Source organism: Patagioenas fasciata, chromosome 8 (genome assembly GCF_037038585.1).
Source record: "Patagioenas fasciata isolate bPatFas1 chromosome 8, bPatFas1.hap1, whole genome shotgun sequence".
In the NCBI taxonomy this organism is placed as follows: Eukaryota; Metazoa; Chordata; class Aves; order Columbiformes; family Columbidae; genus Patagioenas; species Patagioenas fasciata.
In genome coordinates this window covers 37,249,553-37,262,810 of record NC_092527.1, presented here as the reverse complement: position 1 = coordinate 37,262,810, position 13,258 = coordinate 37,249,553, and the positions used below count along the sequence as shown (strand labels likewise).

At 40.2% G+C, this 13,258-nt stretch overlaps 1 protein-coding gene across 2 annotated transcripts in view; it reads right to left on the bottom strand.

Moving 5' to 3' along the window:
- Nucleotides 1-13,258, bottom strand: part of INPP5F (inositol polyphosphate-5-phosphatase F) — a 41,646-nt gene extending 28,388 nt beyond the window's left edge. The window contains exon 1 of one of the 2 annotated variants that reach the window (XM_065843665.2): nucleotides 13,084-13,258. In XM_065843665.2, coding sequence (XP_065699737.1) covers nucleotides 13,084-13,180 — 97 coding nt within the window. In that variant the 5' untranslated portion in view covers nucleotides 13,181-13,258. The remainder of the gene's footprint in view (nucleotides 1-13,083) is intronic. The other variant, XM_065843668.2, reaches the window with a different exon arrangement.

Genomic DNA, 13,258 nt, shown 5'->3' with positions numbered 1-13,258 from the left:
GCACTTACATGAGATACAACAGAAATTGTTTAAGTCAGGATAGATCTAAACTGACCTCATTTAAATGGGATTTATCACACATGCTTGTATGCAGACAAGCACAAAGAGCACACAGCAGCAGAATTTAAAGCAGTTTGCAAGAGGCAGAACAGAGCTACAACTAATGCGTGTCACTGGGCTGTGACATTTAATGGTCAATAACTGCGAAGAGACTCCTGGTTCTTCCTCTTACACTGCAAGAGCGATAGACTGCTACTTGCTCTATACAGAACCCAGTATGAATCATGCCTTAATTAAATGAAGTTCAAGGAAACTAACCCAGATAAATACCAGGAAAGGAGGGACTGTGGCTATAACAGTGCAAACAGTCTGATTTACCCTCAAACCTTGCTAGAGTACCTGAACTCTTCCTGTATCCATATGCCAAAGACTCATGTAAAACAACTTCTAGGCCAGCCTGAGCTCAGAGTTTCATTCCAAATGACATGCAAGAGCATCTGTATGTCAAGTGGAAAACCTGCACTATCAGACTTACAGGAAAGAACAACACAGGCAGCTTTCCTCACTCCCAAATCTTCCACATTTCCCAGTTTAGCCACACAATCCCAGGGTCTTGTCTTCACCCCTGGGAATTTTCTAGACATGTATTGTCTCAGACTTCACCTACATTTTGCTACCTCTGCAATTGGCTTCCATGTTCATATTCCACTGTGGCAGCTAAAAACCAGCAATACGCCAAGCAGCCAAAAAAGGCCAGGGACAGATGGAATCTGAAGAACCAAACCACTGAAGGTTTGCCATAGCTACTACAAACTTAGTAGTCTAGAATATCCCTTAAGTCTTTTCAAACCACTGATTTCCTGCTATGATGAGATATTAGTAGCACCTTACTTCTAGTGCCTTACAAGTTTTTCCTTACAAGAGATAAAAATGAAAAAATATTTTGTTTTAGTTACAGATATAAGGAAACAACAGTTTAGACTTGCCTGCAAAAGACCATAAGAAAACTGATATCAGGGACTGTAGGACACATGGGTCTTATGTAGCTGTTCTATTAGTTTTGTGTGTTACTCTAACATACATAGCCCTACACATAATCATAAACAATGCCCAAGACCTCTACAGGGATACTCCTCCCTAACAGCACAGAGACACAATGAGAACCGGCTCTAAACTTGGACTTTATGTTCACTTAAATTATAGAGGAGCTTTGGAAAAATCCAGAATGCATTTGCAATTAAATGCCTGTTATACTTTCAGACGGGGGTGTCAAACTCATTGTCACCGGTGGTCACATCAGCCTTGTGATTGCCTTCAAAGGGCCGAATGTAATTTTAGGACTGTAGAAATGTAACTACTCCTACATTTCTACAGTCCTAAAATTACATTCGGCCCTTTGAAGGCAACCTACGTGGCGCCAGTGACACTTCTGCTTTAAGAGTTGAATGACAAACACAGATCCTCAGCCAGGCACCACTGCTTCTTGAGATAAGTGTGATTATCAAGCTACTAACAGTGAAAGCTGTTTTAAAATTTCCCTATGTCCTGCCTGCCTCAAGAAAAATGACACATTTAGCAACATTTGAGGAGATTAACATTTTTCTGCAAAGTCATCTTACAGAAGAAATGCCTGCAGGCTGCAAAAAAAAATGCCAGTTGTGGAATCACACTGGCTTTGGTGACAGTATCACAAGGCTTTTTATTACACTATTTATTACACTATTTCTAGATAACTTCTATAGGAAAGTATCCATGACAGCACAGAAGCAAGTTGCTTTAAATAAATAAAACACATCTGGTTCTGAGCTTTTGATTAGCTGGTTATAGCTCAGTTTCCTGCAGGACAGTCCTATCTTAACTCAGAGCCAACACCCAGTCATGCTGAACAAATATCACTGCAGTAAATACTGATATGAACCTCTTGGTCTTGAAGAGTATGTTCTGGAAATGGATTAACCAAATTAAAAGGTTTAACTATTGTTCCCCAAACCCACTCCTAAAGAACAGAGGCTTTGATATTGAGTGCAGTCCTATTCACTCTTTTTTTGGAAGGAGCTCTTTCCAGTTTATCTAATACTGTAAAATTGTTTGAGGCTGATTGTTTGCAGCCATTTAGCCTGTCTGGCACTTCTGGCAGCAGCTGTCTTCAGCCACCACCTTGTATCTTTGAAAATGATAACCAACCTTATATTTGTATATGTAACAATTTTAAATGTACAGAGATCCAAGAAAGTTAAAGACTAATCTCCTACAGGCTTGCAGTTAACTCTAAAACACAGCAGAATTCAAGAGGTTAACACAAATTGGTAGACAAATGATACAGGTTAAAGAATGTATTTATGTATTTTTAAAGCCATAGAAAACAAGATTGAAAATCATCAGTTAAAAGTCCAGGGTTTGCATACATAAGAGACATGCGGCTGCATTTCTGACTACTGAATACTGAAACACATGGCAAGTTTGAATTTTATTTTTAAAAGAAATGCCTTAGCAATAAGAATGATTAACTACCACAGGGCTCAATCAAAAGAAACACTGGACTGTACACCCAATCCAGACTGAATGCTCTGAGATATAATATGAACTACAGTTTATCAATACAGTTACTCTTGTTTCCCCACACAAACTTCCCTTCCTATAGATGTCACACCAGTCACCTGGTGAACTCTCGAAACTCAAGACAGAAATCAAGACCTATCAACCTGCAACACAATGTTGTTCAGACTTTTTACAGTACTGCGCTGGTGAAAACAGGCATCATCAAAGTCATTGTCCTTCAAAGCAGAAAGTAGGAAGCTGTGTACGGAAATTCACTATGAGCAGCAAGGTGAGCCCCACGGAAGATCTTCCCCAACTTGGGGAGTTCTCTGGTGTCCTCATTATGTTTCAGTTTGAAAATTGCCAGGGTTTGACAGGCCATAACACACACTCCTAGTACTCTGAGCTATGTATTTGCTTACCAAGTTTCGATCCCAAAGTACAAAAATGTTCATGCCTTCCCTTATTCAAGCTATTGAAATAAGGGTTGCCTCTTTTTGCCGATTCCTGTCAGAAATCACTGACAATACATTCACCATTCGCAGTGACTGTATCAGCATTGTAGTCCCAGCACAACAGCACTTGGGTCACAAATTCAGAACAAAACCAGCTTTGATGTGATTGCTTCCAGCACCACCACTCAGAGCTCATCAGCAGCGACACAGGGCCAGGCGATACCAGATAAAGCTTCTTAAATTCTTTGTGTTTATACAAAGGTAACCCTGAAACGGGTGATACAAAAGCAATTTGGAAAAGCATCAAATCCCAAACTGCTTTCTTTCTCTAGTCTACCACCAGGGTTGGTCCGGGGTCAGGCACAAATTCTGGTCAGAAAACAAACTGCTGCTTTGAGATAAGCCACTTGCTCACCACTGAATGGCTCCAGGCAAGTGTGAAGAGTTCACGGAGGTGGCCTGTCAGCTTCATTTGGGGAGAAAAAAACATTTCATTCGTAATCACTTGAATCCAACCCTTACTACTGAGCTGCTGCCTTATTCAATCCATCATACGGCTATAACTACTTATCTCGCAACCTTGCTGTAGTCCAGGGAGTACACTCCTCCTATCTTTCCCAAACTCAGCTGCTTTTCAGGAATGCACCTTGGCTAGGAAGTGTTTGCTGTCAGTGTCCTCAGTATAAAAACATTCAAAACATCACTGAACTTCAAGCTCAGTTTATAAGGAAGTGTATAAACACAGATATAAATGCACACTATTTCTCAAGAATTCTTTGCGTAGCCTGACAGAGTAGCCACTCTCACCATTCAACACAAGCAGCAGATATTTATATACAAAATGTAACAGCTGAGTAACTCACAGTAAATCAAGTAAATCTTTCAGCTCCACTAACATAACATTTGACACCTGATGTGTTAGCACTATGAAAAAAACTTCAATACCCTTTCTACATAGATTTGAGATTTTCTTTAAATTGGGTCTGGTTTAGATCAAAACCAACCCCAAGACCTCATTATTAGCACTATTTGACCTTTATGATCTCTTGTGGCTTTTCAAAACCAAGTCTGCTTCCAAGCTCCTGTTCATCTTTGATCAGTTTCTGCAATATTAGCCAGGATTAAGAGATTACAAATTAACTGGGAAGACTTAAGAGTATGAACTTCTTTCTCTTGCATGAAATAAAGCACTGCTTATGCAAACAAACAGGCTAATTAAGTTTTCCTTTCAGCACAGATCCCTATATTTAAGCCACTATAATTGCAAAAAGATGCAAGAGTATTAAGACATGCAGTATTACAACAATTAAGATCTTGTATTAACTGTATTTACTTGCATATTCTCTCCCAAACTCTAAACAAGTTATCCCTTCATCTACTCACCCACCTTAATTATCTTTGTCATTTGTAGCACTGTGTTACAGTCTTGAGAGGCCCCAATCACTCAGAACTGAAATGCTTTGCTTTATAAAAGAGCGAATTAAATCATCACTACACCCCATTCTGCCCCCACCTCCAGAAGCCCATTATAAGGAGGATTTCTAAAGACTCAGTCTTCTCCTAGACCTCACAGCCTTGCTAGAAAGCCAGTTTCCAACAAGGAAAAGCATGTTTTCAAACAGTAATTCAGTGCATGTTTCTGACAGGGCGCCTGTCTCAACTGCAGCACAGCACACACCACAGTGCACATCAACCCGCTTGTGTCCAGGAAAATTAAACAGTAATTTAGTTTCTTTGGACATTTCAGTATCTCAGACTAGATGAAAAGGAACAGTCCAAGTACAATTCGGGTTGTACAGTGACAGATGTAAAGCAGAGGGGATGGGAGTACATAATACAGGCTTGGATTATTGGTGCAAAAGCAGGATGCAAGTCCCAGAGAAAGTACCTAACAAAAACTAATTCTTTCTACTCCTTTTGATGAAGAATACTTCCTTGTATTCTGTTGCAGTTATAAAATCCCCCAAGTCATCAGGCAACGCTCAGGAAACTTAAAAACATACAGAAAATGTTCAGTTGTCTGGAGAGTATCCAGTATTACAAGTAACTCCTGTACTAGAAGTGGTAACAAGCTGCTGCTATTAATACCAGTTGTTACCAGGTGGAACATCTTCCCTCCAAACAGAATTTGAACCTATAGACCAGTGGTCTCCAAACTTTATCACATACGACATCAGTGAAAAAAACATGTTAGCATGCACCTCAAGTATTTGTAATTTATAAATGATATAGATTCACTTCAACTGCTTGAAATAAGAATAATCTCCTCGCCCCTCCCACAACCTGTAAATACCATTCAGATAAGTGGCCAACAGTGACTCTCTCAAAATGTGAATAGGCACTGAGCCACTGAAGCTCAGTGGGTTGGGTTTTTTGTTGTTGTTTTGGGGTTGGTTTGCTTGGGTTTGGCTTTGTGTTTTGCTAGGGTTTTTCTTTGATTTTTTTTTACTTGAGAATTTCCCTTTATTCTTCTTCTACACTCCTGAACTCTGCTAGTAAACATACTTCCTTACCTGTATCACTTCTGAGAAAGTATATATCTTTTATCCTACCAAAACTATCAACACTGTATTAATATTATTACAGACTAGCATACATTCCCATTTTCAGCTGGTATTTCAAAGCTCAAGTTGTTTGTGGGTATATCCTTAAAGCTAGGAAAGCAGTAGGTTTGTCTGCATTTTTTTTGATCTTATTTGCTTCGTAAGAGGGAAATTATCAGAAAGGAAGAAACACTTTATTCAAATCTACTTACAAAGCAGCTTAAACACTACATTCACTTGTTCTGAAAAGATGCTGTTTTAAAGTTCGCTCAACAGTTACAGATGTACTCGAAAGAGAATGCAAGAAAGCTATCCCATCCTCAAAAGATTTAAACATTGAGCAGAAGGATTTCACTATTATGAAAAATAGTTTGTTTATCACTGAACTGACCTATGTTAATGCTTAAGAGCCATGAGAGAAATACTGGTCCAGCTCTGGTGAGCCAAGCCTAAGCCAAGGTCAGGTTCTCCCTCACGGTCACCTTTTCTTCTCACTCCATAATTAACTTTCCTCCCTGACTGCCCAACTAACCGAACTCAATGCAGAAAAAGAATTATGGATTGGGAACGACCATTGCAAACACTAAATAATGGAGTTACACTCAAACTTGACACACATGTTTCAGGAACAGAAAGTAAAGGATTTGATGCCACACACACCACATAACACACTCTCCCCCTCCTCCACTCCTCCTCTCTGTTTTTAAAACATTGGGCACAAATCAACTATTTAATCAAATTACAACAAGCAATAGATCATGTAAACACTGCTGGAAGACACACCAGTATATGGAAAAACTTCAGCATCAGCTCTACGTGGGAAAGTTGCCGATTTTCCCAGCCTGAGAAACAGACAGGGAGAAAAACAAACAGAGTTAACAATTAATGACAGGCCAGCACATACGTCATTTACATTTTGCAACTGCCTCTTAGACAAGGTCATATACTTTCAGATGTGGCTCATAATTCTGTTTCTCACAATGCTGGCATCTTTTATGTGGTTTACTTCAGCATCTCTGTATGATGTTGCCTACTATCTTTAACATTTTAGCACAGATAAAGACTTGCTATGTTACTCAAAATAGAAAATAAAGTTTGAGCTCAAAGTAAGTCCAAACACTTTGTTTTCAGTTTTCCAAAGACACAATGAACACTGTTTTAGGGCTCCTATTCAAGTAATATTTCTTCCTTAAAGGAAAACCTAAGTGTTCAAGGGGAATTCCATTCATTTCAGTTCAAGAACACAAAAAAATCTTCTCCCAGTTTTTACTGGGGAGGATTTAGATGTTTGGAATAAGAACATACAACTGATTGCTGAGTATTAATATTTCCATTTACTAAACCAGAGCTTTCATTAAAAAAGCTTTTTGCACTACTTCCAAAATCCTCCTGTAGAAATCTGTCCAACTTCTTCTCTTCTTGATATTCTATTCCTATTGTTTCCTATGAAAACATGAGAAATGCAATTATTTTGACAGAGAAGGATATAATCAGAACATGATCAGCTGATAGAACTGAAGACCATCAGCTGGAAGCGTTAACTCCAGAGGCAGCAATCAGAGCCCTTCACAAAAGGTTTAGATGGATGGAGGAAGAGAAACCTGCACATACCCACGGGCACACTCCTCCTTGGTGGGCTCGACTTTCATATTCTATCTCACAACCAGTGTTATTTCCTGGCTAGAATTTCTCCTAATGATTCTTGCAAGGGTATGTGATATGGCCAAAAGATACCTGAAAATAAACTGGGGAGAGTTTTGTTTTTATTTAAACAAACAACAGCAATAACGAGTTAAACCATCCTAGACCAAGTTAGGTTAGCATACCAGAATAGTGTTTTCAAGAAAAACAATTCAGTTGCACATGTGAATTTCTCAATTAGAACAACCATATGTATTTTTATAACAAATCCAGAACATTCAATGAACAGAACCACTTTAAAACCACAAGTTTTTAGCAAGTTTAATGAGAAGCAAGTTTTGAGTTACTAAATCTGTATATTATCCTCTAAAAACTTCTAGATATATTGAAATTTCATGTTCTTTATGACATTCATCATGAAAACTCAAACACTGACAAAAAAAAAAAAGCCTTTGTCAGTGGTCTCAAATATTTCAAACATTTGAGGGGAAAAAAATTACAGTCTGCCAAACTCGGAGCCCTGAGTCTCAATACACAACCCTAACAGAATGAATTTCTGAAACACACATTCAATGTTTAATAAAGCTGTATTATAGACCTGCTTGATATTGCACTGCAGAAAATTCTAAACCACCATCTGAAAAGTCCCACGGTTTGAGGGGAATATTTAGCAGAAGTCATTGCAGTGTCCCTGGACATCTCACGGCTCCTGTTGCAGCACAAGTGCTTTAGAGGAAAAGCAAGAGAAAATGTTTTCTTGTTGTCAGTCTCACTATTTCATTGGCAGCAAAAGCCCCACTGCCCACCTAATGACCTCCTGAAGTCACCCAAGCCCTTCAGCTAAGTGTCTTTAAAAGCCTCTCAGCTTCAGAAGCTACAGCATTAACTATTCTTTCTGGGACATAACTTGAGATACATAAGGTCTCTCTCCTTAATAGCATCATTAATAATCATTAAAAAAAAAAAATCACATTCCAATCTACGATAGTTGTTTTTGAAAGAACATAAGTGGCATATCAAATAAATGGTCACCTTTTACTACCATTCAGCCAGTTTCAAACTTAAGTCACTTAAAGTCTAATGTCTCCTTACACATAGAGCTGAAATAGAGCCCACACTGTTAAACTGCGAAAGAACCTAATAAGAACAGTATTTGCAGAGTGAAAAGACTACAAGCCTTTGCTATAGATGTAGATCTTTCTTAATTGAAAGGTTGCTACCTGTCAGTGCCTTCTGTACTAAATATTTTAGTTACAGTTAGTCTAAAATTTCCTATTCACTACTATTTAGTTAATACTAACCCATTAGAGATCAAAGATGAGTCTAACCTCCGACAGCGAAACACAAGCCACAAAAATCCACCTGAGTTACAGATTCATTTTAATTCTGGCACTCAAAAAAAGAGAGGCTTTTTTTTTCCACCAAGCAAGAAACTTTCAGATCACAAAAAAATAAACCCCACACTACACATACAGAGCATACCAAGCTTAGGAGGTTTCTCATGCATTTCTTTAAAACCTAAAGTCATTCCAGTATGGGCAGGAGTTTCAGGACACCTATGCATCTGAGTTGGGACAGGTTTGGCATTTCCAGACCTCTTAATATAAAGAAAAAGGAGAAGAAAATAAAGATACAGTAACAGTCTTGTTATATTCAACTTGTCTTCTGCTACTGAGACCCAACAGGAAAACAAAGAAACATCTCACCTCTAGATTTAAGTCTCACCAGATTAGGATGTAGCATACCATCAACCTATGTAAGCCTCAGTTTTAGGTTTACTATGCTCTAAGAAGAATCATGGATGGAATTACAAAGTAGATCTTATTTAATGAAAGCAGAATATTATCTCTGGTAAACACATTTGAAGATCTCACTTCACATTCAGAAGCTACAAAATCGACAGCTGTATGTAATATTCAATCAGATGGAGGATGCACAGCAGCCCAGCCCTCTCCCCTAGTCCTCTCTCGTTCTCTTTTGTGAGAAGGAATAAGCAGCAACAGTGAACTAACTGCTCAAGATTTTTTTAAGCATCTATTCTTGCTGGGTCGCAGCTGATACAGATCAGTTCTGACATTCAGTTTGTCACATACACCACAAGTATGTTGTGCTGACAGCTAAGAACGGGTATGGGGAAGAGGGAGCAGAATGAGCAGGCAAGGGTGAGAAACAGTTCATAACCACCACAGCTAGAAAAGTGTCAAAAAACAGCTTGAGGTCCCTTATGAAGTAACTTGAAATATGGGGAGAAATTTTCTAAAGCTACAGCTACCTCCTCCGGAACATTTTCCAGAATAGACAGGCAGTTTCCAATACAAACTACTGAAATTCAGGAAGTCTGTTTTATATGAAATATCTAATTTATCAACATGAATGGGCACGCAGGCCATCACCGCTCAGAGCCATGCTCTGGACTATTCTGTAGCTTTACACTTACCCAGACATCCATTGCTCCTTAAAATGTTCATTAGATTGAGGCCTTCACTTGCGCATTTACAGCCATTATACTTCAAACAAAGGAAGCAACTGTCTCCTCCAGTCTACAATCATGAACAGCAGTTCAGGAATCCTGACAAGTAATTTCTACATGACTCCTGTAACATCTTTGAGGAGTAAGGCAAGCACACATTCCTATAATATTAGATAGCCTTATGATTTGTGATTCAGAGAATATCTCGCATTGTCAGATGAGGACGCCTCACCTGAAACCTCTCCCCGATACTCTGAAATATGTGTGGTAATATGTCTCTCCTTAAAAGGAAAATATTTAAGAAGCATTGCTTCAGTTGCTGATTCACAACCATTTTCAAGAGATGAAGATCAGTACTGTAACATTAATTTCTTAAAGCATTCAAAACAAACAAATGCTCGTTTGACTCTAATTATAGCTCCAGAGGTAAGACACTCTTACAGGCAGACTGGAGCATGAAGTCCCCAAAAGTTGTGTTAAAATAATTCCAACCTGTGTATCTCTCAAAATATCTAGTAGATTTTCTCTCCAAGGTGGTGGGAACAAGTGCTACTACACTCAAATATTCCCAGTCTTGTTTAGTCTGGCATTACTGCCCAGACTACTATCAAGGCCAACACAATGATAACAGAAGGTTTCACCTGATAAAATAGCTGATAAGAAAATACTGAGAAGAATTCAGTGTCTTCAAAACTTTTGCTTTTTTCTATATGTGCATACACATGCCTACATAAATACATAATTTATACCAACAACATCAATAAAACAATGTTTGCAATCTGTGTAGAAGGAGCAGCCAAGCAGAGTGTAAACAGAGTAAACCAAGAGTGAAATCCTGATCAAGACCTAATGAAAGATATTTAAAGCATGGCTGAACAACACAGGCTTCTTCACTGCGCTGAAAATAAAAAAACTGCACAGTTAAATTCCAAACAAAATCTCTGATGCCACAGTGATTCATGGATTTCCAGCAGGTGACTCATTAGTGCTTTCACTTCAGAGAAAAAACACACCAGAAACATCTTGTAAACACAGGCTGACATCCTTCTAACTAGGGCCAACCTCAGACTTTGCTTATAGCAAATATTTACCGAGGTTTTTTGCCTTTAATTCAAGCTGTTCTCTCCATGATTCAAAGAGGTCAGAAATACAGCTTTCAAGACTAGCAAAATTCTGAACATGCCTTTACAGTTGAGGGAGGAGAATATTATAAAGCTCAGCATCAGCTCTTTAGATTAAGACCTATCATATAACGCCATACTTTGCAAGGTTTGCCAGTATTATCTATTTCAATCCACGAATGTATAAAGATTAACTCAAAGCAGCCTCTGTGGGACAGAATAAAACCAAGACCTCCAAAAACTAGTGGAGACACATAGTTAGATTATAGCCTTCTGACAGATTATTAAACATGTCAATGAACACAAGTTATGACTTTGGTTTTTTTAATATGGCAGTGACTCATCACACAGTAATCCATCTACTCATGTCCGGTCAGCGGCCTTGATTATAAATGGTCAAACGTAATAAAATTGTGAACTTCAGGATATCTATCTTTGTCTTAATACAAGCAAGAGCTATTGATGCAAGAAATACTTCTTGTGAGAAAACTGATTCTTTCAACATACTAAGGTATTTGATTTCACATCCCACTTTCAGTAAGGTCATCAACAGACCGGGTTGGAAAAACAAAACTACAAACACAAAGGGAAAGAGTGACTAACAATCCAGAGTTTCAAGCAGACCAAGAGACTCCAATATCATATTACCTCTCACTAATCTGTAGGTCACACACAATAGGGATCACATGTATACTGGCTGAAAACTTAAAGCTAGGCTAAGGACAAACTGCTGGGCGGTGACAAAGCCTCAGCGAAGTCAATGAACTGCAGGAAGGGGCGTAGGGGGAAAAAACCAACTAAAAGCAAACAAATCACAGCACTGGCCACATGAAAACAAGTGACTGATGCTTTTAAAATGAAAGCTTTCAAACACCAGTTTCCAAAACAACAGCTCACTAGTTTGTGCTTTTTTTACTCCTGTTCGAGTCGTTATGCCTATGCAGATGATTACAGCTGTCACCAATCTAAAACTGAAGAACTTTTTCTCTGCAAAAACATGCATTTCAATGACCAGCAGTCTCATTTGCTAGCTTAACATCAAGTATTTTGTAAGGTGATCCATAAATCAAAGTATTACTGGACTTCCAACCATAAGTGAAGGTGCTGGACAAGAATAAGTCACCTTAACTTGAGGCAAACTGTAATTTTACCTAAGAGATGTAAACCAATTGCACTGACAACACAAAAGCATTAGCATGAGGCAAGTATGAAAACATAACACAAGAAAGGTCAGTATGAAAGTTGTTTGCATAAACACAGATAACTCTGGAATTTGCTGTTTATATATAAAGTTTTTCCAGCTTTTTTAAAAAGCTGAAGAAGTGTACTGTACTCAACCAACCTGGTCATACACACACTTAACTGGCTTTTTCAGCATAACATGGATCCCATTTTTTTGAAAGCCGCAGGTAACATCTGCGCAGCCTGCCACATGTTTGGTGAAACATCCAGCTATTTCAGAGTAGTTTTAACTTATAAGCAGGCACACTAGGGTCCTTCACATCTAGGCTACATACATTACTCAAGGACAGCTAATTTCTAAGGATGGTATTCCGTTTTGCAGGCACCTTTACTAATCTCTAAGACAGGATGTTACAATCACCATCATCTCAAAATTTCCATTAACACAACTCACTGTATCTACAGTGTTTGTTCCCACTACCTTGTCTGCGGCCTCATATTAATACATGTAGGGCCCCTAATAGTCACTTATACTGCCTACAGTCACTAAAACGATTTGAGAGCAATTTACAAGTGTAGACACCTGCTCAGTTCCTCCCAAAAGAAGAGACCACGAAGTACATGTGTTCAAGGACGTGATCACCATTTGTCACCAGCGCTGGCAAGCATCAATTATATAAAGCTGACACCCAACACAAGATGGCCCTTTCCCATTCAACGATGCTCCGGTGAAGGTGACCAGATGCATATCAACACATTAAACTACAACGGGGAGTTGGCGGGGGCAGCGCGACTTCATTTCTGCAGAGAAACAAACGCCCCGTGCCAGACAAAACGATCCCTCAGCCCCGGGAAGGGACGTTTCTCCTCGGGCCACCAGCGCCAGCACACGCCGGACCGGCCGCCCGGGCCGGGGCGATGGAGCCCGCGGAGCGCTAAGCTCCCCCGGACCGACCAACCCGGGGCTCGGCAGCTCCACCGGGCGCTCCCCCCCAGCCCCGCCACCGCCCTTCCCCTCCGCGCCCCCTCCCCGGTCACTGCCGCCGCACGGCGAGGGCACCGCGGGCGGGTCCCTTCCCCGCGCAGGAAGCGGGGAGGGAGGCGCCCCGGCCCCGCGGCGGCGGGGGGCTCACCGGCTCTCAGCTGCAGGCTGCCGTCCCTCCGGCTGCACCACAGCGCCCGCTCGCCGCTCTGCAGGATGTAGTGGTCCTTGGCTTGGAACAGCTCCATGCTCGCACGCCGCCGGCAGGGACAGAGGGCGAGCGGCAGAGCGGGACCCCGCCGCTCCCGCGCACGGAAGAGGGAGGG